Below are 23322 nucleotides of genomic sequence, written 5' to 3' on the forward strand. Positions count from 1 at the left end.
CCCACTTTCAAGTCCTGGAAGGGGTCCCCCTTCTTGCAACCTAACTACTTGAAGACCTGTCCTGCCAGTTTTTCCCAGAGCACAGAGTGCCTCTTTTTATTCTCTACCCTGAACTCCTTTCAGGAGCTGTTGAAGATCAGCAGCTGCAGCAACACATGATTTAACCATTGTAAAGGAAGACAGCAAGTGCCCATAGCAAGTGCCAAGTTGTAGTTGACAGTTGTTTTACCACGATTAAAAAAAAAAATCAAAATAAAAGAAGAAAGGATGTAGATAGTAGGAAACAGTATTTCCTATCATATCAATCAACAAGAATGTCACAGTCATCAGTGATTCCAGTCCTCCAGGCTAACCATGAAAGAGAAGAATACCTGCGGTCCAGCAGCTATCATGCTGCCTCCACTCACTTCGAGGAACCAAGGATGTAAAAAAATGCAGGATGCTGGCCCCAGGGAGCTGAGATGCACATAAACGGAATGATTTCAGTAAGCCCAGACTCTTGCATCTTCCATTCATAGAAAAGCGCTAAATTCCTTAACTTGAGATATTTAATTAACAATAATCTTTTGATGTTTGGACTACCTGCCCCTTGTTGCAAACTTCTGTAGAGCCTGACCCTTCCCCCCCACCTCCTTGGAACAGTTCTCTCAGGGTTACTTGAGATGCTGTCTCCCAGGTCTGAAGTCCTAACAATTTCTGGCAAATAAAACATAACTCTCAACTTTTAGGTTGTAACTATTTTTTAAGTTAACAGTAGTGAAGATTCCAGTTCACATCACACACGATTTTTGCACTTAGCTCAGAAAAAAAGTAAACAAATATGCAAAATAAAATTGGGACTTTTAGTGCAGGGGAAGAAGGTCTTGCCACGCCTCTAAGAGGAAACAGGCAGTGTCGATAAGAAGCACTTTCAGTTTATGAAAGAATGGCAAGAGCACTGACTATCTTGAAGTCTCCAACACCATTCTCCACTGCTAAGAGCATGATCTGGCTGTTCCAGGCTCTCCTACTTGTCTTCTTCTGCCGTGGCCCAGGTAAATGCTGAAGTATACCCATGTAGTCATGTTTGACTCCTGGTTTTGTGCAGTTTGCTTGATCTAAATCACCTACATTTAGGTGTCTGTCTGTATCTCTACTAAGGGATCTGGTGGGGCTCACAGAGGTGCCTGATAAACTGCCATTGCCTCTCAACTTAACAGCTTACAGCCTGAGATTATCTGGAGTTAACAGCTTCAACTGTGTCTGCATTTAAATGAATTATATTCTGGAGCACGGGAAATGAGCTTTTCTAAGATACGACTGGGGTTTACAGCCAGCATGTTGTGATATAAAGAGAGCTAAGGTTAAGAACGGAGAAGGCAATGGCACCCCACTCCAGTACTCTTGCCTGGAAAATCCCATGGACGGAGGGGCCTGGTGGGCTGCAGTCCATGGGGTCGCTAGGAGTCAGACACGACTGAGCGACTTCACTTTATTTTTTCACTTTCATGCATTGGAGAAGGAAATGGCAACCCACTCCAGTGTTCTTGCCTGGAGAATCCCAGGGATGGGGAAGCTTGGTGGGCTGCTGTCTATGGGGTCGCACAGAGTCGGACACGACTGAAGTGATTTAGCAGCAGCAGCAGCAACAAGGTTAAGAAAAGAAGCCTTCTCACCAGAGTAGCTGCTATCTTACTGTGTGATCACAAGTAGGCTACATGTTCTTTCTTGCCTCATCGAAAATATCGAAAATCTATGGTTCTGTTTAGCTGAAATTTCTGAACCCAACTAAAACACTCAGTGTTTACGGTTTTTGCGTACTGTGAAAAAAACTACTCTCCAGCTTTCCTTTCCTTTGATGCAAATCAGGGACTAGCTAGTCCAGCAATACTTAATCTGCCAGACAGGAATTCTCAGATCCTACATGCTTCTCATTCCCTGCTGTCCATTATGTGGAAAACTTGAAGGTTCATGTCAGGTTTGGGGGAAGCACAAGCGGTCCACTGGGGCCAAAGTACAGGAAGGGGCAGAAGACAAGACAAGAAAGCTATCCCAGAACTAGCCCAGGGTAGCAGGTAAAAATAGTTAACATTCATTGTGGGCTTGTACTGTTCCAGGCACTGAGTCAAATGCTATACTTACATCATACACATAAGCTTCTTGACAGTTCTAGGAGTCTGTACTATTATTATTCCCTTTTGAAATAACTCACACAGATTTCATTAGCCAGTAGGTGGCAAGCTCTTGTGATAGTTTTGAGGAACAGTGACAGCTGAATCAAAATGGTAGCAGCACAAGAAAGGGCAGAAGCAAGAATCACCACAGATGTTGAATTAGCTAGATTACCTGGCAATGGGAATGAAGTGGGGAGAGAATTCATTGTCATCCAATAAACAATCATTGAGCACCTACTGGATGCCTGGCACTATTCTAGTTTCTGAGTGTACACCATGAATGAAGCAGAAAAAAATTCTGCCCTCACGGAGTTAACATTTTAGCCGAGGAAACAAGCTATAAACAAAACAAATAAGTGAAGCAAAATAAATAAGTATATTGGATAGTGATAGATGATAAGGAGGAAATAAATCAAGCAAGGAGAGAAGAGATTAAATGTTGGGGGCAGAGAAATTTCAGACAGAATAGCCAAAAAGTTTACAAAGTTGGGAGAGGGGAAGAGGGAGCAGCCATGACGCGAAGATGATTTCAATTTTGGACCTACTAATTTTAAGATGTTAGTGTGATATTCATGAAATTTCCTGAAAGCAGCTGGAAATTTAGGACTAGAGGTAGAGCTGAGGCTGGAGGCTTGGAACTCACAGCATAGAAATAATAAATAAAGCTAAGGATAAAATTGTAAGGACAGAAACTTGGGGAATATGTACAAGAGCAGAAAGAGAAAAAAATTATACATTCAAGAGCTACTCCCTGGCCCAGGAGCCACGGAGGCAAAGACAAGAGATCCCTGTCTTTACCTCCTTGCAAAATTGAACTCATCTCTAGAATTCAATATTCTGAATGTCCTCAGGTTAAAATTCCCATTTTTCTCCCCATTCCCATTAATATTTCTCATAAGGGCCCTATGAAATATACACTATTCCTATCCCCACTTTAAGGAAGAGGAATGAAGGCATACAACACTTGAGTAACTTGCTTACTGTCACACTGCTGCGGGGGAAGTGAATGGTTTAGGAAATGAAACATACTTGAATGTGTGTGCAGGTGTTCTGAGGTCCAGGAAGAAAGCAGTAATTTACAAGGTTATAATTTAGGGAAACTGGCTCCAGAGTCTATTCATAACCATTTTACTATGCTGCATAGTTTACAAACAGCTATATATTCACATAAATGTATTTGGAATTATAAACTGTGATACTAAGAAGATAATAAGCAGGGTACTGATGCTGAAAACTCGGCCTCTGTGCATTGGTGCCGAATCAAGTCTCAGAGACAGAGTTATGGGTGAAGTAGAAAAGGATAGTTTTATTGGTTTGCCAGGAAAAGGGAGACACAGAAGGCTTCTGCTCTTGAAAACCATGTGTTCCAACCTGGAGGGTTTGGCGAAGAGTTTTATAGCAACCATTCAAGGGTAGGATTGCTAATAAGATTAGGGTGTGTGCAGGGCCAGTACTATTTTAATCTGGTCTCAGATAATCTGATGAGTTTCTGTAGTTCCTTTAATATGGCCTGAGGTGGTCTTCTAGAAGAGCTTCTCTAGTTCCTTTAATCTGGAATGAAGAATGCTGGCATCTTCCATTTTATGGGAGTGTTAGTTCTATTAGTATAAAGAGCTCAAAGATATTGTTGTGCATCCCTAAGGCAGAACCAGGACCCTGCCCCAAGGCTGCACCATTGTTTTTACTGCTCCTCCTTTTGTCTGCATCCCTTCCCTTTCCAGATTAGCAATTGTTATAATCTGCCCTTAGGAACTAAGGGAAGGTCATGAAAGTGAAAGTGAAGTGCTCAGTCTGTCTTTTCAATCCCATGGACTGTAGCATAACCACATTCCTCCATCCATGGGATTTTCCAGGCAAGAATACTGGAGTGGGTTGCCATTTCCTTCTCCAGGAGGTCTTTCCAACCCAGGGATTGAACCCAGGTCTCCCACATTGTAGGCAGACGCTTTACTGTCTGAGACACCAGGGAAGATTTGAAGGTCATGAATGCTGGAGTCTATTCCCTACAAACAAGATATGCAGGACAGAAAGGTTTCTGTGTCCATGAGCCCCACAGGGTCCTGCTTGGTTTCAGGACCATGGGATAGAAAAACAAGAGGACCTTCTTTAGATGGAGTGGTGTGGAAAGGATTTTCTGGAAAGGTAGCATCTCAACTGATATTTAAAGAGAAGTCAAACAAGGGAGGAGTCTAATGAAGAAGCATTCAAAGCAGTGGACATTACATGTGCAAAGGCCCTGGTGCAGGGAAGAGTTTAGAATGATTAAGGAAGGAAAAGAAAACCACTGTGACAAGAGTATGGTACAAATCAATCTTGAAGCAAGCATGAAGGAAGATGACTCATGCCAGCCTACATTCTTTCAAGGAGCCAGACACCATAACTTGCTCCTTTTAGGAAATTTAACTGTAAAGATAAACCATGTTAAGAAATAATTCCAATAGGTATGAAGTGAAGTGAAGTCGCTCAGTCGTGTCCAACTCTTTACAACCCCATGGACTGTAGCCTACCATGCTCCTCCATCCGTGGGATTCTCCAGTCAAGAATACTGGAGTGGGTTGCCATTTCCTTCTCCAGGAGACCTTCCCAACCCAGGGATCGAACCCGGGTCTTCTGCATTGCAGGCAGATGCTTTACCATCTGAACCACCAGGGAAGCTCAAGGTATAATTGAGATCAAACGTCATCATGCCCTGGAGAAAATGAATCTCACTTGCTTCTACATTTAATTCTTTCTAGGTGGGAACTTATCAAATGTTAGCTGCTAAGTCACTTCAGTCATGTCCAACTCTGTCCCTGGGAGTCTCCAGGCAAGAACACTGGAGTCGGTTGCCATCTCCTTCTCCAGTGCATGAAAGTGAAAAGTGAACATGAAACATTATCAAATGTTAACATGCATACAAAGTACTAGGGGATCTTATTATAATGCTGATTCTGGAGGGGAGACTAAGTCTCTGCATTTATGACAAATTCCCAAGGAACACCAGTGCTGTTCCATGGACCACATATGAGACTTTAGTCACAATGGGGTTGGAAGGATGGAGAAATAAGAACTAGTTCTTTGAGTGTGTTTGCAAGAAGCAGATACAGGTATTCTGATGTGCAAGAGAGAACAGCAGTAGGAAATATATGTTACAACCAATACACATGGGCCAACCAAATGATTCTGAGGTTTTGAGCCAAAAACTCTGCAGGTTTTTCTGCTTAGAGACTATAATCCAATGACTCCCCTTCCCTTGAGCAGCATTATCTACTTCTTACCAACCATCCATACCTATCAATGTTTATTGTTGCTCACCACAGGCAGAGAGTTGTTTTACATTTTGTCTTATCATCAAGAACAACTGGGTCTTTCCACCTCTCAGAATCTGCAGTCACCGCCCACTGGACTGCCAGGCTTCCAAGCCTCCCAGTTTTCAGTCTCACTCCAGATCTAGTCTCAGTTGTGTCTCCATGCACAAGCAGACTGTTGTCTTTTTTCCGTTTTTTTTGTTTTGTTTTGTTTTTCCATTAAGGTGTAATTTACAAAACATAAAATAATAATATTAAAGTGTACAAATTCAGTGACATTTAGTAAACTCACAGCATTGGGAAACCACCACTTCTACTGCTCCAGAGCATTTCATCACCCTGAAAGAAGACCTTGTACTCATTAAGCAATCCCTTCTCATTTCTCTCCCCGACTACCCCCCTTCAAACATTAATCTGCTTTCTGTCTCAATGAGTTCACCTATTCTGGATATTACATATAAATGAAATCATGTGATCTGTGAATTTTTATGTCTAACTTCTTTCTCTTAGTAAAATGTATTCAAGGTTTATTCCTATTGTATCATGTATCGAGAGTTCATTCCTTTTAATTGCTCAATAATATTCCACTGTATGTGTGTACCATAACTTATTCATCCACACACCTCCTGATGGACATTGGTGTTGTTTCCAGCTTTTGGCTTTTTCAAATAGTGCTATTATGAAGACTTTTGTACAAGTTTTTGTTTTCGGTTCTTCTGGGAATGAAACTGCTGGATCATATGATAATGCTGTCCTTAATTTTTTGAGGGATCACTAAACAGTTTTTTCACAGTGGATGTACCAGTTTCCATTCCCACCAGCAATGTGTTCTAATTTCTCCACATCCTTACCAACACTTATTTTTCTTTTTTTTTTTTTTTTTTCTTTTTTTTTTTTCAATTATTTTTATTGTTGTTATTATTATTAGTCACCATCTTAGTAGATATAAAGACATTTCATAGAGGTTCTTGATTTGCATTTCCCTCACAATTAATGATACTGAGCATCTTTTCGTGTGCTTATTGGCTATTCATATATTTTCTAACCTCCTTCTGAACTTGTTTCATGCTGAGCTGAAACAGCCCACTATATTTCTTTTTCCCTTAGATAGGCCTAAGCCAGTCCCCTAGGTTAGATAACCCAAAGTTTCTCTGCCATTTTTCCAGAATCAACTCAGTCTTACCTGCTTTCTTTATTCCTTCTCATTTCTAAAAAATACTCCATTTTTCTTACCACATTAAAAAAAAATCATTCAGATAATCGTTCAAGTCACTTCACATTCTAATCTCAACCTATGCAGTATTCCAGGTTCCCTGGGCCAGATTCTAAGGGCATAATAAGCTGATGAAGACACTACTCATGTTCCCAGAGTGAGTGAAACTTGTAAACAAACATACTGCAAATTTCTGCTGACTCAACATCCACACCAGAGGATGAGCAAGACCTCAGCACCAACCCCATGCTCCAAGTGGCCCCCAGTGACTAAAAAGAGAACTTTCCATGGATCACTAAAGCAGCCTTCTGTTGCAGTCATGAAACATCTTCCCAATTCTTAATCTCTTCTGGTTCCAGTCCTAACCAAATCTGCTACCAGCTGAACCACTTAGGGGAGACCTCAATGTTCTGCAGAGAACATCAATATTCATGCCAAGGATACAGATCTAGGACATTCCCAAAGCATCAGTGCTGATTCCAGGTAGAGTAGAGAAAAAGACCTTGTGCTCTCTGGGCCATATTGTATCATCTGGACCCCAAAACAGCTCTCCTTCAGTCCAAAGTCTTTCAGAGTAGCTTTTGAACTTTTTCAAAAGTAATTTTGAGCTTTTCCAAAAGCAGTTTCTGACCTTCACCTTCCTTAAGCACAGAGGTTTAAATCTTATTCTTAGACCTGCAGGGAACGACTCCTACCAACCCCTTCTCCTCTTTCTATACCTTTTCCTCTTCTCCCACTACAAACTCCTTTCAACTTTCCTGGATCAATGCAAAACCCCACAAATATAAGCAATTTGAACTTACCCTTAAAGGATAAATAGGAGCTCACCCGAGGGGAAAATGTGGGCAAGGTGTTTCAGTCAAAGGGAACAACAGAGCAAAGAAAGAGTAGGACATTCTTGAAATAATCAAGCAATGAAGGATCTCTTGTTTTTATTCAAAGCCATACTACAATGGTATCTTCTCTGTGATGTGTTTCCTGACAACCTCCAACCCTTCCTGCCCCATCATTTTCACTATTTGCACTGCCATGCAGAGTAAGTACATCATGAGAAATGCTGGGCTGGATGAAACACAAGCTGGAATCAAGATTGCCAGGAGAAATATCAGTAACCTCAGATATGCAGATGATGCCACCCTTATGGCAGAAAGTGAAGAGGAACTAAAGAGCCTCTTGATGAAAGTGAAAGAGGAGAGTGAAAAAGTTGGCTTAAAGCTCAACATTGAGAAAACAAAGATCATGGCATCTGGTCCCATCACTTCTTGGGAAATAGATGGGGAAACAGTGGAAACAGTGTCAGACTTTATTTTTTTGGGCTCCAAAATCACTGCAGATGGTGATTTCAGCCATGAAATTAAAAGATATTTACTCCTTGGAAGGAAAGTTATGACCAACCTAGACAGCATATTAAAAAGCAGAGACATTACTTTACCAACAAAGGTCCGTCTAGTCAAGGCTATGGTTTTTCCAGTGGTCATGTATGGATGTGAAAGTTGGACTGTGAAGAAAGCTGAGCACCAAAGAATTGACACTTTTGAACTGTGGTGTTGGAGAAGACTCTTGAGAGTCCCTTGGACTGCAAGGAGATCCAACCAGTCCATCTTAAAGGAGACCAGTCCTGGGTGTTCTTTGAAAGGACTGATGCTGAGGCTGAAACTCCAATACTTTGGCCACCTCATGCGAAGAGTTGACTCATTGGAAAAGACCCTGATGCTGGGAAGGATTGGGGGCAGGAGGAGAAGGGGACGACAGAGGATGAGATGGCTGGATGGCATCACCGACTCGATGCACATGAGTTTGGGTGAACTCTGGGAGCTGGTGATGGACAGGAAGGCCTGGTGTGCTGCGATTCATGGGGTTGCAAAGAGTTGGACACTACTGAGTCACTGAACTGAACTGAGAGCATATACCTCTTATCAACTTGACATTTATTGGGCTCAAAATTGTGCTAAAGGCTAGGGTTACAGAGATAATAAGCATAATCCCTACACTCAAGAGTATGCAAAATAGAGGAAAGCAACCTCGTAATTATGGCTAAGAGAAAGAAACACTTGATAGTGAGTGTGCAGGGTGAAATTAGTGATGTGAGAGCTGTCTGGAAGCAAACTCTATCCTAGGTCTATGCCTAACTCGCCACACCGCAACTACACGTTTACCTGTCAGGCTTCTCTAAGAAGGACAAGCAGTGTCTTATTCATATTTGTATTCACAGTCATCAGCCCAGAAACTGGTATATAAAAGGAATCTAATAAATATGCTCTGAATGCCGTGATTTCTAAGGCTTTTATTCACTGAATTGGCATAGAGCTGAGCAAATAGTAAAATGATTGCTAAATAAATGAAGGATTTCAACCTGTAAAAACAAAGCTTAAAAGTCTGTACTAGACAAAGAATAACAGTTCCTGAAGAGTCCTTGGCCACAGGATATGCCAAGATTCCTTACAAAGAGGAACTGGACCTAAACATCCTTGGCACAGAAACTCCAAGATAAAGAGTGGAGATGTACTCATTCACTTAACAATATTCATGCTCATACTCAGTCTTGTTGAACTCTGCAATCCCATGGACTGCAGACTGCCAGGTTCATCTGTCTGTGGGATTTTTCAGGCAAGAATACTGGAATGGATTGCCATGCCTTCCTCTAGGGAATCTTCCCAACCCAGGGACTGAACCCACATCTCCTGCATCTCTTGCACTGCAGGCAGATCCTTTTCCACTGAACCACCAGGGCCTACTATGTGCCAAGCACTGTTCAAGAGTGTCCACCACACTGAACAAGACAGACAAAAATTCTTGCTTTCATGGAGCTTATATTCTAGTGGAAGGGGGAAAGAACAGTAAAACAAATATGCGAATTACAAAGTGTGGTAGACAATATTACAGAGAAAAACAAATTCAAAGGCAGTGAGTGTACAGCAGTGAGGACTGGTGGTGAGGAAAGTGTAGTCATAGAAGACCTCCTTGAGAGGGCAAGTTTAAGTTAAAGACCTTATGGAGACAAAAAGAGTGAGCCATGTGGATACCTGGGCGAAGGGCATTCCAGACAGGGGCAATTACAAGTGTACAACCCTGGCCTTTCAAGGAAGAACCAGGCCAGCATAATGTGAGCTAGGAAGGGAAGAAGGTGGAAAGTTATAGGAAATTAGGCCAGAGAGAAAAAGAATCAGATCATTTTGTCCCTCATAGAAAGTGATGTCGCTCAGTCATGTCTGACTATTTGTGACCCCATGGATTGTAGCCTGCCAGGCTCCTCTGTCCATGGGACTTTCCAGGCAAGAGTCCTGGAGTGGGTTGACATTTCCTTCTCCAAGGGATCTTCTTGACCCAGGGATCGAGCCCAGGTCTCCCACACTGCAGGCAGACTCTTTACCATCTGAGCCACCAGGGAAGCTCTTGTCCCACATAGGCCATTGCAATTTTTTTGTTTTGCTTTTTGTTGTTTAACCTCTTTTACTGAAATAGAGAAAACTGCAAATCCTAAGTGTCAGCTCAATGAGTCATCATAAAATGAACAAATCTGTGTATCCGGACACAGGTTAAGAAACGGCACATAACCAGCAGCCCAGAAAGCCCCCACTATGCTCCCTCCTACTTGCTCTCCCTCCACTGCAAAGGTAACCCTATCCCAACTTTTAAAAGAATAGATTTATTTTGCTTGTTTTTAAACTTTAAATAAATGGAAGCATGCCACTGTATTCTATTTGTATCTGAATTTTCTTTTTTCACTCAAGATTTTGCTTGTGATATTCACGCGTGTTATTCCAAGAGGGAAGAAGGGCCAAATGACAAACAACAGCAGGTTACAATGCTGATGGAAAAATGTAGTAAGGGGTGAAGTCGTTTTCATGTGACAGGCATGCATATGACAATTTGAGAGAGAGGAAGTGCGAGCTCACCCAGGAGTTGAGCACAAAAATCCTAAGAGATATTTCCTCCCCTACTCAGATTCTCTCCTGAGAACTAAGGGGTCTTAAGAAAGTTGAGGTTGTGGTAATAGTTGTTATTGTTCAGTCTCTAAATCACATCCAACTCTGCGACCTCATGGACTGCAGCATGCCAGGCTTCCTTGTTCTTCACCATTTCCCAGAGCTTTCTTAAACTCATATTCATTGTGTTGATGATGCCATCCAACCATCTCATCCTCTGTTACCCCCATCTCTGCCTGCTATCAATCTTTCCAGCATCAGAGACTTTCCCAATGAGTTGGCTCTTTGCATCAGGTGGCCAAAATATTGGAGCTTCAGCTTCAGCATCAGTTCTTCCAGTGAATATTCAGGGTTGACTCCCTTTAGGATTGACTGGTTTGATCTCCTTGCCTGTCCAAGGGGCTCTCAAGAGTCTTCTCCAGCACTATAATTCAAAAATATTAATTTTTCAGCACTCAACCTGCTTTATGGTCCAATTCTCATATCCGTACATGACTACTGGAAAAACCAAAGCTCTGACTATAAGGACCTTTGTCGGCAAAGTGATGTTTCTGCTTTTTAATATGCTGTCTAGGTTTGTCATAGCTTTTCTTCCAAGGAACAAGCATCTTTCAACAACATGGCTGCAGTCACTCTCTGCAGTAATTTTGGAGTCCAAGAAAATAAAATATGTCACTGCTTCCACTTTTTCCCCATCTATTTGCTGTGAATTGATGGAAGCAGATGCCATGATCTTAGCTCTTTTTTTTAATCTTGAGCTTCAAGCCAGCTTTTTCACTCTCCTCTTTCAATCTCATCAAGAGGCTCTTTAGTTCCTCTTCACTTTCTGCCATTAGAGTGGTATCATCTCCATATCTGAGGCTGCTGATATTTTTCTAGGCAATCTTGATCCCAGGTTGTAATTCCTCCACCCTGGCATTTCACATGATGTACTCTGCATATAAGTTAAGTAATCAGGGTGACAATATATAGGCTTGACATATTTCTTCCCCAATTTTGAACCACTCTGTTGTTATATGCCCAGTTTTAACTGTTGCTTCTTGTCTTGCATATAGCTTTCTCAGGAGACAGATAAGGTGGTCTGATATTCCCATCTCTTTAAGAATTTTCCACAGTTTGTTGTGATCCACACAGTCAAAGGCTTTAGTGTAGTCAATGAAGCAGAAGTAGATGTTTTTTTCTGGCATTCTCTTGCTTTCTCTGTGATCCAGCGGATGTTGGCAATTTGATCTCTGGTTCCTCTGCCTTTCTAAATCCAGCTTGAACATCTGGAAGGTCTCAGTTCACATATTGCTGAATCCTAGTGGTAATGGTTACTTATTCACTGATTCACTCAAACATTTCCAGATCCTACTTTGTGTAACGCTCTGTGCTCAGATATAAAGATAATTAAGATAACTATTAAATAAGATGATTAAGTTAAGATAACAAGAGAACAGAAGGCTACAAAATGGTATGATAAATGCTAGGAATTTGGCAGAGGATGTTAAGGAAGAATCTTCTTTAAAAATGATTATAACCATTTCACCTTTTTTGCTCAAACATTAATGGCTCTGAGATAGGTTCATGAGAGTGTAGCCATTACATGTTACTTTGAAGTTATATGTATTAATTTTATACTTACCAGTTTTTATCTTCTCAACTCCTAGACAGTTATCTTTTGGGAGCAGAAAAGATATCTTCTGGTATCATGCAAGGAGCACAAAATAGTTAGAGTCAAAGGAGTTGGATCTGAATCCAACTCTGTTATTCTTTAGTTGGGCAACTCTAGGAAAATTAGTTAACTACTCTGTGCCTCAGATCCTTGTCTGTAAATGGATATGATAATATTCATCCTACTTGTCAAAGTTGTTGTCAGCATCAGATGAAATAATGTATAAGAACTGTAAATTCCTATTATTAGTCCTTTAAATCTCACAAGCCTACTACGTTGAACACAGCAGGTATTTACTAAATGTCAAGCTTTAACTATATTTCATCAGTAAAGAGTTGCAGTTTTTGAAATCTGTGCCAGGGATTGGATGCAGTTGTCCCTCTCCATCTCATGCCCAGATAACTCAGAGGCTGGGGTCAGATAGTATGGCTATGACCCAGGTGTGACCAGCTAGTGTGGCATCCAGCTGGTCACAGGTAGACTGGCTGGGACCAACTACTCATCAACCAAGGGTGCCAGGCATTTTGTTGGTGGAGCCTCTGTGATTGTCTGCTTCAGCACTCCTCCCAACCCTTTTCCTCTTCATCTTATCTTTGGACTTCAGTATCAGTGAGCTCTAACAGACTGGCAGCGTAAGGAGAAAGGGTGTGGGAGGTAGGGAAGGGAGAGTCACAACAGTTTGCTTTCTGTGTTCACAGGGAACTCATTTTCAGAAGCCAGCTCAACCCCACTGGTTGTGAATGGGGTCCTGAGGGAGTCTGTAACTCTTCCCTCAAAGTTTCCTGTGAAAGAGAATATCACGTTCATCACCTGGCTTCACGAGGGAAGCTCTGTCATCTTCATATGGCCAAAAGAAGCAAAAATACAGGTGACTGATCCAAAACGGAAAGATCAACTGAATGTCACTGAGTCCTACTCCTTGCACCTCAACAATCTGTCAATGGCAGACGTGGGACATTACCGTGCCCAGATAACCACATCAACGTCTTCTCTGAACACCGATTATAACCTGCAGATCTTCAGTGAGTCAAAACTTGGGCTTAATTTTGTATGGACTAAAAAATAGTACAATTTCAATTCTATGTGACTGCAAATATGCACTATAGACTCGTGGTAAAAAGTATGGCATTTGGAGCTAGACTGAGGTCCAGAAACAAAACAGTTCAATGACATTGCACAGCAGTTAGTGACAGAGCTGAGATTAGAACCTAAAGCTTATGACTCCTTGACCCTGTACCAGGCTCCATTATACTTGTTGAGACAAGTTTCTTCTGTGACTATTTAGAAGACCAAGTACAACTTCTGCAACAACCACACTCCTGAGACTGAATGCCAATACATTCCCAGGGCATTTTGGAGTGCCTCTCCTTCTAAAGCACATACACAAAAACAGACGTAAGGTACACCAACATGTTTGTTTTTGCAATTGTGCAAAGGAATTTTAAGATAAAAACTATTGGCTTTTTAAAACATTGACCAATTAATCTGTGTGTACTAGGCTAGGGATAGCAAAGATTTGATCTTATGGGTCAATATCAATTAATTGGGAGTAACTGCCTAAGATTCACTGGAGAAGGAAATGACAGCCCACTCCAGTGTTCTTGCCTGGAGAATCCCAGGGATGGGGGAGCCTGGTAGGCTGCCATCTATGGGGTCACACAGAGTCGGACATGACTGAAGTGACTTAGCAGCAGCAGCCTAAGATTCGGAGAAGGAAATGACAGCCCACTCCAGTGTTCTTGCCTGGAGAACCCCAGGGATGGCAGAGCACGGTGGGCTGCTGTCTGTGGGGTCGCACGGAGTCAGACACGACTGGGGTGACTTAGCAGCAGCAGCAGCCTAAGATTCAGTGTTAAGAAAAATGTGAGTCATGTTAAGTTTATTTACTGAGTCAACAGTATTTGTTAACCATGAATGATATTGAGACTCTGTTTTAGTCCCTTGAGATACATCAGTGAACAAAACAAAGATCCCTGACCTCATCATGATGCTGACATTCTGGGTAGAGGATATGGAGGCAATGATAAAAATACACATTATATATGAACAAAGAACATAGTAAGTAAGCAATGAGAGAAACTCATGGAAAAAGAGATTAGAACAATATAAGGACCACCAGAAATGCCAGAAAGCAGCAGTCTGTTTTAAATGGAGGAGTCATAATAGGCCTCATTGAGAAGATGACATTAGAGCCAAGGCCAGTTGGAGGTGAAAGAGTGAGCCATGCAGATATCTGAGGGAAGAGCTATCCAGCACAGGCCCTCCCTGTGTCTGGCAGGCTCAAACGTCAATGAGCAGAGTAAGAGAGAGTAACAGGAAATAAAGTCAGTAAGGAAATAGGGAGTCACATCATCTAAGGCTCTGGGAGCCTTCACAAGGACTTTGGCTTCTACTTTTGGCGGGTGGAGAACAACTGGAGGATATTTTTGGACATGTTGACTTGGGGATATACATTATATTCAGGTGGAAATGTCAAGTGAGTAATTATATATTCATCAAGTGGAGTAAGATATTAATATAGGTTTTTAATATAGATGTTTTGAGAATACATCATGTGTATTCTCAAATGCCCAAATCTATTGCACTTCTTCCTTCCCATGAACTGCTTGCTTGCTCTGTTTCTTCACTCCTTCCTTCCCTAATTCTTTAGTTCTCAACACACCCCTTTCTGACTTGCTGACACTTTGCATCAAGATCTCTTTGTTATCATTTGAGGCAGCACCAATCCAGCAATGGACATTGGTTGAAGGAGGTAAATATTCAAGCCAAACATTTGCCATTGCTGTGCTATGTGCTATCTAATTTAATCCTCATAATTATCCAAGAAGTAGGTATTATTGCCCAGTTTTACAGATGAAGAAATTGGGGCAAGCAGAGACTAAAATTTGTCCATGGTCATGTAGCCAATAAATGACAAAGCCGTGATTCTAACCTCGGTCTTCCTAACTCCAAATCCACTCTTGCCATGACATGAAAATTCCTTTCAAACAAGGTATGTTCCACAACCCCTACTCAGTTAGCTAAACTTAATGCTTTGCCTAATCTCTTCTAATGAGATAGTTGGAGTCATTCCATTTTTTACTGGGTCATCTTTATTTCAACCCTTGGGCCAAGTCTAGGTCGGAAGGTTTTCCTGCACTGCTCCCATGTTCACACTGGTTCACAGCTGCTGACACAGTTTTAGGTAATATTTTCTGGTCTCCACTCTCAGAAGTACCTGCATCATGTGTATTCTCAAATGCCCAAATCTATTGCACTTCTTCCTTCCCATGAACTGCTTGCTTGCTCTGTTTCTTCACTCCTTCCTTCCCTAATTCTTTAGTTCTCAACACACCCCTTTCTGACTTGCTGACACTCTGCATCAAGATCTCTTTGTTATCATTTGAGGCAGCACCAGATCCAATGAGAACCAGTATCCCAACAAAGTTGTGGGAAATTTGGTTCTCCAAGTAAGTTAAGCTTTTATCTTCCATCCCAGCTAGGAAAATTCTGATAATGGAGGAAACAGAGCTCACGCACCTGCTCTTCTGGTTTCTGAACTGTCTAAGGCTGGGCTGCATAGTCTCCAAATTATGTTTACACAAAGGGCAGTGAACAAGGGCTAGAAGGACCCCAGGAATAAACTGGAGCTCCAAAAATTAAAGTGATCAGCTCAAAATCCCCTGACTAGCTGGCAAAAACTCCAGTCTTTCCCTTCCCTCTCTTCCACTGCCTACTCTGTCTCATACTGACGTCCCTCATCATTTGGTCACCAGAGGCCTCAATCCCATCGATTAGGCAGCACACACAAAGTTATTTACAGAGTATACAGCAGTGTCAGGTGGGATACATGGAAACATAGAGGTGATAGAGATTTTTCACAGAGGGCTGAGCCAAGCCATTTGTCCTTCATCCAGGACTCTTCTCTGCACACAGGACGACTGAGCAACTTACAAGTTGCACATCACACCACGTGGTCTGAAAATAATACCTGTGAGATCCAGCTGATGTGCTCTGTGGAGAATCCAAATGATAACGTCTCATTCAGGTGGCAGGTCGCAGGAAATCCATATCATAGTGAAGCAAATCTCTCTATATCCTGGGACCCCAAGAGCCTCAGTGAAGAGACCTACACCTGCATAGCTGAGAATCCTGTCAGTTATTTATCCTTTTCTGTCTCTGACAAGAGTGTCTGTGAAGGTAAGTCTGTCTCAGGTCTCTCTGAGGGCCTTGAGTGTTGTGGGGTGTGGGGTGTCGCTCATGCCCTTTATGATTCCTAAAACAGAGGCCCAATGGGAGACAGCTGAGTGATGCTGGGAGGGGACAGACACCCCCTGGAGCTCTGTGTCTCTTACTCCTCTAGAATGCTCTCCTTTTCCCTCCCCCTCCACCAACCATTTCTCTAAGCCTCCCAGAGCCCAGGAGCAAAGTCCTTAGGAAGGCAAGATTGCTTCTTCTCTCTGTCTCTACCAGGCTCCACACTGCCCTGTCTGCCTAAATGAGACTCCCACTTGCAGAAATCCTGCCCAGACCCCCAGAACCTCTGGGTATAGATGAACCCACCCAACCCCCAAAGATAGTCTAGAAGAGATGCAATAGAGGCTCTAAAATACCACTCTGGGCCTCACTCGATGTGTCTCAAGTGCAACGTTTTTTGTTTTTGTTTTTTTCTTTGCAGGTGTTATTAATGGGAAAAATGAATACCTGGATATCAGATGGATTATCATTGTGGTTGTTTTGACATGTATATTCTTCATTGCATTCATATTAATATTTGTTCAGAGGAAAAAAGTAGCAGGTTTCCTTTCTTCTTATTGTTACTTCTCTCAGGCTTCAGAGACTTAGAGTCTGGGGCTGATACAAGACTCTGTCTTGCAGAAGACAGATAAAGGTGGGGAGGATGCAAACCCGGCTCAGTCAGTCCACGGGGACAACACTTGGGCTGTGAATACACATGTGCTAATCTCCTAAGGAGACTGTCCTACTAGAAAATGCAGGACCCAGCCTCGGGGCCTGCCTGCCCTCCTTTCTGGGTCCCTTTCCCACCACATCCTCTAGAGAAGGGGTCCCTGACACCCAGGCCCCAGACTGGTACCAGTATGGGGCTTCTTAGGAACCAGTTCACATAGCAGAAGGTGAGCAGTGAGCAAGCGAATGAAGCTTCATCTGTATTTACAGCCACTCGCCATCACTCACATCACCTAAGCCCCACCTCCTGTAGATCAGCAGTGGCATTAGATTCTCATAGGAATGAGAACTCTAACCCTAAAGTCAAGGCAGAATATCTTGAGATTGCCACAATATATAAATAAAGTGCACGATAAATGTAATGTGTTTGAACCATCCCAAAACCACCCCCTCCACCAACCGTCCCTGGTGCCAAAGGGTTGGGGGCTGTTACTCCAGAGACACACCTACAGGGGTAGAGGATGGAAGGCTTCTCTCACTACAGTCACATATTTCAGTTTCCCTGATTTTATTTTTCAGGTTTCTTTCAATTGTCTACTCAGCAAACCCAGTGTCATGGTGAGCTTCCAGACTCTTAGCTCCCAGTCACTAAACAGATGGCAAGAGCCAGATGGAAAATGAAGGGGGGTGGTCAGAGGGCTAGATAATGAGAGAGGAGGAGGTCAGAATGTCATTATTCAGATGGACCAGATGGTGCAAGGGAAGAAGACCTGGAATTGTGAAAGTCTATCCCCTGTGGGACCTACAGGGTCCCTTACAAGAATGCAAACTGGTCACTCAGGCAATTTCTTGGGATGGGATTAGGGCCATTCCCCCATCCTGTCAATGGAGAGCTAAGTGCCAGTGAAAGGGCTCATGGCCTGTCCATTATCAACAGCAGGCGCAGTGTAAAGATAGGACTAGAGCATCAAATGCCCAAAGATGACTGCCTGACCCCATCACTCTATTCAGCCAGGGTTTGGGTATTGAGTTTGAAGTGAAAATTGTTCAGTCATGTCTGACTCTTTGTGACCCCATGGACTGTACAGTACATGAAATTCTCCAGGCCAGAATACTGGAGTGGGTAGCCATTCCCTTCTCCAGAGGATCTTCCCAACCCAGGGATCAAACCCAGGTCTCCCGCATTGGAGGCGGATTCTTTACCAGCTGAGCCACAAGGGAAGCCCAAGAATCTTCCCAACCCAGGAATCAAGCCGGGGTCTCCTGCATTGCAGGCAGCATGCATTCAAATTCTTGTTTGATCATTTCCTGTGTAAATTTGCACCAAGGCAATAAAACTTTCTAAGCCTCAAATTTCTCATCTCTAATATAATCAAACCCACTCTAAGGAGCTCTGAAAAGTTGAATAGTATTATATACGTGAGACAATCTGGCTCCGTTATGCTCACCAGTGAGATTCTCTAGCTCCCATGGAGCCAGTTCTGTTTTGTCCCAGAAGCTTCCCTTCATGTGAATCCAGAGAGACTCAGAGGCTTTAGGGTAGCTCAAGACCATATTCTCCTAGGAGATGAGGTCAGAAATAGATCAAATGGATGAAAAGGTTCTGGTTCAACCCTGAACTCCCAAGACTGGGAACATGAATGTACCCTAAGGAAGGGCAATGTTTCAAACAACTACCATTTTGGGGCCAGAGAGTGACATGGGGTTGACAAGGTCCTGGGAGAGCAGACCAGAGTTCTTCAGCCATTGACTGTGTCTTCCTGTGTTAACAGCAGAAACTGTGAGTAACTTAGAGTACGCTTCCTTCTCTTCAGGGAACACTGTGTATGCTCAGGTCACCCATTCAAACAAGGTGAGTACTTTCAGCTTTATACTCCATCATGGTCATTATTTTTACAGTCATTATTCATTAACTTGTCACAATCATCTGACTAAATCCAAACGATGTCCACCACTGAGGTGAAGTGAAGGCAGTGACAAGAGTTATGTCTGGGACCTTTCTACACCCTTTTGCTCTCACGCCGGTGGAATGTTTACTCATACCCTGCTTTACATTGCTTAATCTAACTATGTAATGCATCAGTAAGTCATGTCCCTTCAGCTTACTTACAAGCTGCCTGGAAGTGAAAATTATGTCTTCCTCTCTCTTCCCCTATGTCTTAGCATGAAGCCCAGTAAATATCTGCTGGATGGATAAAGTTCAGTTAAATTTGAGAGTTCCCAAAGGACACAATTCTGTATCAGGGGACTTCTCATCCTTTTTTAGGGAAAATAGCAGGGCTCAGAAGAGCCTCTTAAGAGAGAAAGAGTGACGAGAATTGGCAATCCCTCAACTGTGAAAGACACTAAAGGCATGAGCAGCCCTCAATCGTCCCCTCCCCTCTAGCGACATAACAGGATGGCCTTGGTCAGGCATCAGGAACTCCCCGCCATGCATCAGTAATTCCTCATCAGCCCCAAAATAAAGCACCTGCAAATGGTTCATTTCTAAATAACACTACACATCCTGGGAGACCAGTTCCACATCTAACGAAAAATAAGTCAAGAGAGCCAGCATTCTTCAATAATGGAAGCAGTGGTCTAGCTAGAAATCTTGGATTCCACAGCAAATCTCCCCTCACAAAGCCCTTTATAGATGTTTGCAAAGTAGGCTCTTTAAAGATAGCAAACAAGAAGAGATGCTTTCACCTTAGTTATTTCAATTGCCTTTCCAGTTTTCTCTTGATGACAAGATGAATCACTCACAACAAACCAAGAATCTAATCTCCAACAAATTTGCTAACTTTTTCTTTAGCAAAACATGGTACTTTGGAGAGTTTCAGAGGTTTTGGTAACACCCTAGATACACCCTAATTCATTTAAAATGCCAAAAACTATGAGCACAGGGGACTTCTGTTATCATCAGGCTTTTTATTCCAAGCAGAGCCATTCTTAAGATGAGGTATTCCTATTCTAACAGTTCTCCATGCTCAAGGAGACCCCAATGACATGATGACCAGGCTATTAGAATCACAGGGGCAAAACAGAGCAGGCAATACCTCCAGTTATAGGTAGTAAAGATCTGAGACCAAAGATGTAATACAATGACTCTCTGGTAGTGTAGGTTAGGTGTTTTGTTGTGTTGTTTTGTTTTGTTTTTTTCGACTGCCCTAGGTATTTGTTGCTGCTCACGGTTTCTCCAGTTGCAGTGAGCAGGGGTCACTCTCTCTAGTTGCAGCGCGTGGGCTTCTCATTTTGCAGTAGCTCCTCTTGTGACAGAGCATGAGCTCTAGGGTGCACAGATTTCAGTAGTTGTGGTGCACGAGTAGCTCCTCTTGTGACAGAGCATGAGCTCTAGGGTGCACAGATTTCAGTAGTTGTGGCGCACGAGCTTAGTTTCCCCATGGCATGTGGGATCCTCCCAGACCAGAGATCAAAGTCATGTCCCCTGCCTTGGCAGGCAGATTCTTAACTGGTGGACCACAAAGGAAGTCCCTGTAGGTCAGTTCTTAAAAATGGAGGAAAGAGAGTAGAGTTGGATGCAGGACAAGAATGGTTTCTTTCCCTCACACCACCTGCCAACAGGGTCACCCTTCTGTCTCTCTGGCTCATAATCCCACTGGTTTGCTGGAGTGTTGTGCTTCAGTTTGGGGCTCAGGAAAGGTGACTGATCCTTCACAAATCTGAGAGCTAGTAGTGCTTGATTTCCAGTTCCTCTTGCTAAACACTCCATAGCCCTCCTCCTGAAGAATTTTGACATCATCCCTCTTTCGTCACACTGCCTTTCCCAAGAATATATCTGTTTGCATGAGTTTATATCTCTTTATGTGAATATATGTGTGCATGAGTACATATTTCTTTATGTAAGCCAAGTCAATATAATTGTGTTCTACAGGAAACAAAAATCCCAAAACTTGTGAAAAACTATGACTCCACCACAATTTACTCTGAAGTTAATCATCCCCAAGAGGTAAGCCCATAATTGCCAGCTGTTCTTACACTCTTACCTCTCTTCTCACACCTAAGATTTCACAAATATAGTAATAGCAAAGGGACCATTTTACAGATGCCAGAAGTACAGGCTACAGAAAGTCTCAGGACACACCTAAAACACGTTATCTTGTATTAATATTAGGATCACCACACTTAACTGAGTTTTTAACTTACTTTTTAAAAATATAGATCTGTTTGTTTATTTATATTTGAAGTATAGTTGATTTACAATGTTATGCCAATATCTGCTATACAGCAAGTGATGTAAGCTACTTATTTTTCTTTTAATTTAATCTTAGCTTAGGCTGTGAATATCCCTATCTGCCCATAGTGATTTCCAGACACCCCTATAACAAGAAATGGCCTGACACTCTGGTTTCTATTGACCTTCTTTATTTTTCTTTTTCCTATTAGAGAAAGCCCATTTATACCAGGACAGCTGCCCATCACAACGTCGTGTAGGTTTCTGAAAGACTTCAAAGGAATTTCAGAATTACATATCTGATCCTGATCCCATGAGAAAGAACAGAGCTTGGTTTCTGCCTGACAACACAATTTGAATATCTAGGATTATCAGACTTGAATCTGCTTACCCTCATCAAACATTTAAGGAATAACATCATTTCCAGAATGTGACCCAAATAACATTTTCTAATCTACTCCAGGCCAAAATATACATCATATAATACACCTGCAAAAATTTTCAACAAGATACTAGCAATCTGAATTGAACAATACATTGAAAGGATCATATACCATGATCAAGTGGGATTTATCCCAGGGATGCAAGGATTTTCAATATCTGCACATCAGTCAATGTGATACACTACATCAACAAGTTGAAGGATAAAAATTATATGATCATCTCAATAGATGCAGAATAAGATTTTGGTAAAATTCAACACCCATTTAAGATTTTTTAAAAAACTCTTAGGGAGGGTGGGGGAGGGGGTTGGTATGGGAAACACATGTACACCCATGGATGATTCATGCTAATGTATGGCAAAAACCACTACAATATTGTAAGATAACTAGCCTCCAATTATAATAAATAAATTTCTTTAAAAATAAATAAATAAAACTGAAAAAAAAACCTCTCCACAAAGTGGTCATAGAGGGAAACTACCTTAACATAATAAAGGCTATATATGACAAACCTTGGGGAAGGAAATGGTAACCCACTCCAGTATTCTTGCCTAAAGAATCCTGTGGACAGAGGAGCCTGGTGGGCTGCTGTTCATGGGGTCGCACAGAGCTGGACATGACTGAAGTGACTTAGCATGAAACAAACCTGCAACTAACATCATAATCAACAGTTAAGCTGAAAGCTTTTCTTCTAAGATCAGGAACAAGACAAGGATGTCCACTCTCACCACTTTTATTCAAAATAGTTTTAGAAGTACTAGCCATGGCAATCAGAGAAGAAAAGAAAAGAAACCCAAACTGGAAAAGAAGTAAAATCATCACTGTTTGCAGATGACACGATACTACACATAGAATATTCTAAAGATGAGACCAGAAAACTACTAGAGCTCATCAAGGAATTTGGTAAAGTTGCAAGATACAAAATTAATGCAGAGAGATCTGTTACATTTCTATACACCAACAACAAAAGATCAGAAAGATAAATTCAAGAAATAATGCCATCTACCACAGCATCAAAAAGAATAAAATACTTAGGAATAAACCTACCTAAGGAAACAAAAACCTGTACTTCAAAAACTATAACACACTGATGAAAGAAATCAAAGACCACACAAGCAGATGGAAACATATATCGTTTTCTTGGATTGGATGAGTCAACATTGTCAAAATGACTATATTACCCAAGGCGATCTATAGATTCAATGAAATCTCTGTCAAATTACCAATAGCATTTTTCACAGAACTAGAACAAAATATCTTAAAATTTGTATTAAGATACAAAAGACCCTGAGTAGCCAAAGAAATCTGCAAACAATAAATACTGGAGAGGATGTGGAGAAAAGGGAACCCTCCTACACTGTTGGTGGGAATGTAAATTCATACAGCCACAATGGAGAACAGTAAGGAGTTTCCTTTAAAAACTAAAAGTAGAGCTACCATGAGATTCAGCAATTCCAATATTGGGCATACATCTGAAGAAAAAAGTGGCTCAAAAGAATATATGCACTCCAACATTCATTGAAGCATGATTTACAATAGCCAAGACATGGAAGCAACCTAAGTGTACACCAATAGAAGAATAGAT

At 41.9% G+C, this 23322-nt stretch overlaps 1 protein-coding gene across 4 annotated transcripts; it reads left to right on the plus strand.

Moving 5' to 3' along the window:
- Positions 1-890: 890 nt before the first annotated feature.
- On the plus strand, positions 891-22160 carry SLAMF6 (SLAM family member 6). 4 transcript variants are annotated; one of them, XM_027528517.1, is made up of 8 exons: positions 891-1034; positions 12932-13255; positions 16149-16412; positions 16891-16956; positions 17700-17738; positions 18893-18972; positions 20995-21069; positions 21507-22160. In XM_027528517.1, exons 1-8 carry the CDS (start codon positions 926-928, stop codon positions 21552-21554), a joined length of 1005 nt encoding a protein of 334 aa, XP_027384318.1. In that variant the 5' UTR covers positions 891-925; the 3' UTR covers positions 21555-22160. The 4 variants fall into 4 exon arrangements, with proteins under 4 accessions (XP_027384318.1, XP_027384299.1, XP_027384308.1 ...); XM_027528498.1 differs by having other exon boundaries at positions 16891-17010; positions 21507-22021; XM_027528507.1 differs by having other exon boundaries at positions 16891-17010; positions 18935-18972; positions 21507-22021.
- Positions 22161-23322: the final 1162 nt, after the last annotated feature.

The sequence above is a fragment of the Bos indicus x Bos taurus genome, chromosome 3 (genome assembly GCF_003369695.1).
Source record: "Bos indicus x Bos taurus breed Angus x Brahman F1 hybrid chromosome 3, Bos_hybrid_MaternalHap_v2.0, whole genome shotgun sequence".
Taxonomy (NCBI): domain Eukaryota; kingdom Metazoa; phylum Chordata; class Mammalia; order Artiodactyla; family Bovidae; genus Bos; species Bos indicus x Bos taurus.

Coding starts and splice junctions, on each gene's coding strand:
- SLAMF6 (XM_027528498.1), top strand. CDS start 926: ATGGCAAGAGCACTGACTATCTTGAAGTCTCCAACACCATTCTCCACT. Junction 18,973..20,994: donor AGGTCACCCATTCAAACAAG/GTGAGTACTTTC, acceptor TGTGTTCTACAG/GAAACAAAAATCCCAAAACT. Junction 21,070..21,506: donor AAGTTAATCATCCCCAAGAG/GTAAGCCCATAA, acceptor TTTTCCTATTAG/AGAAAGCCCATTTATACCAG.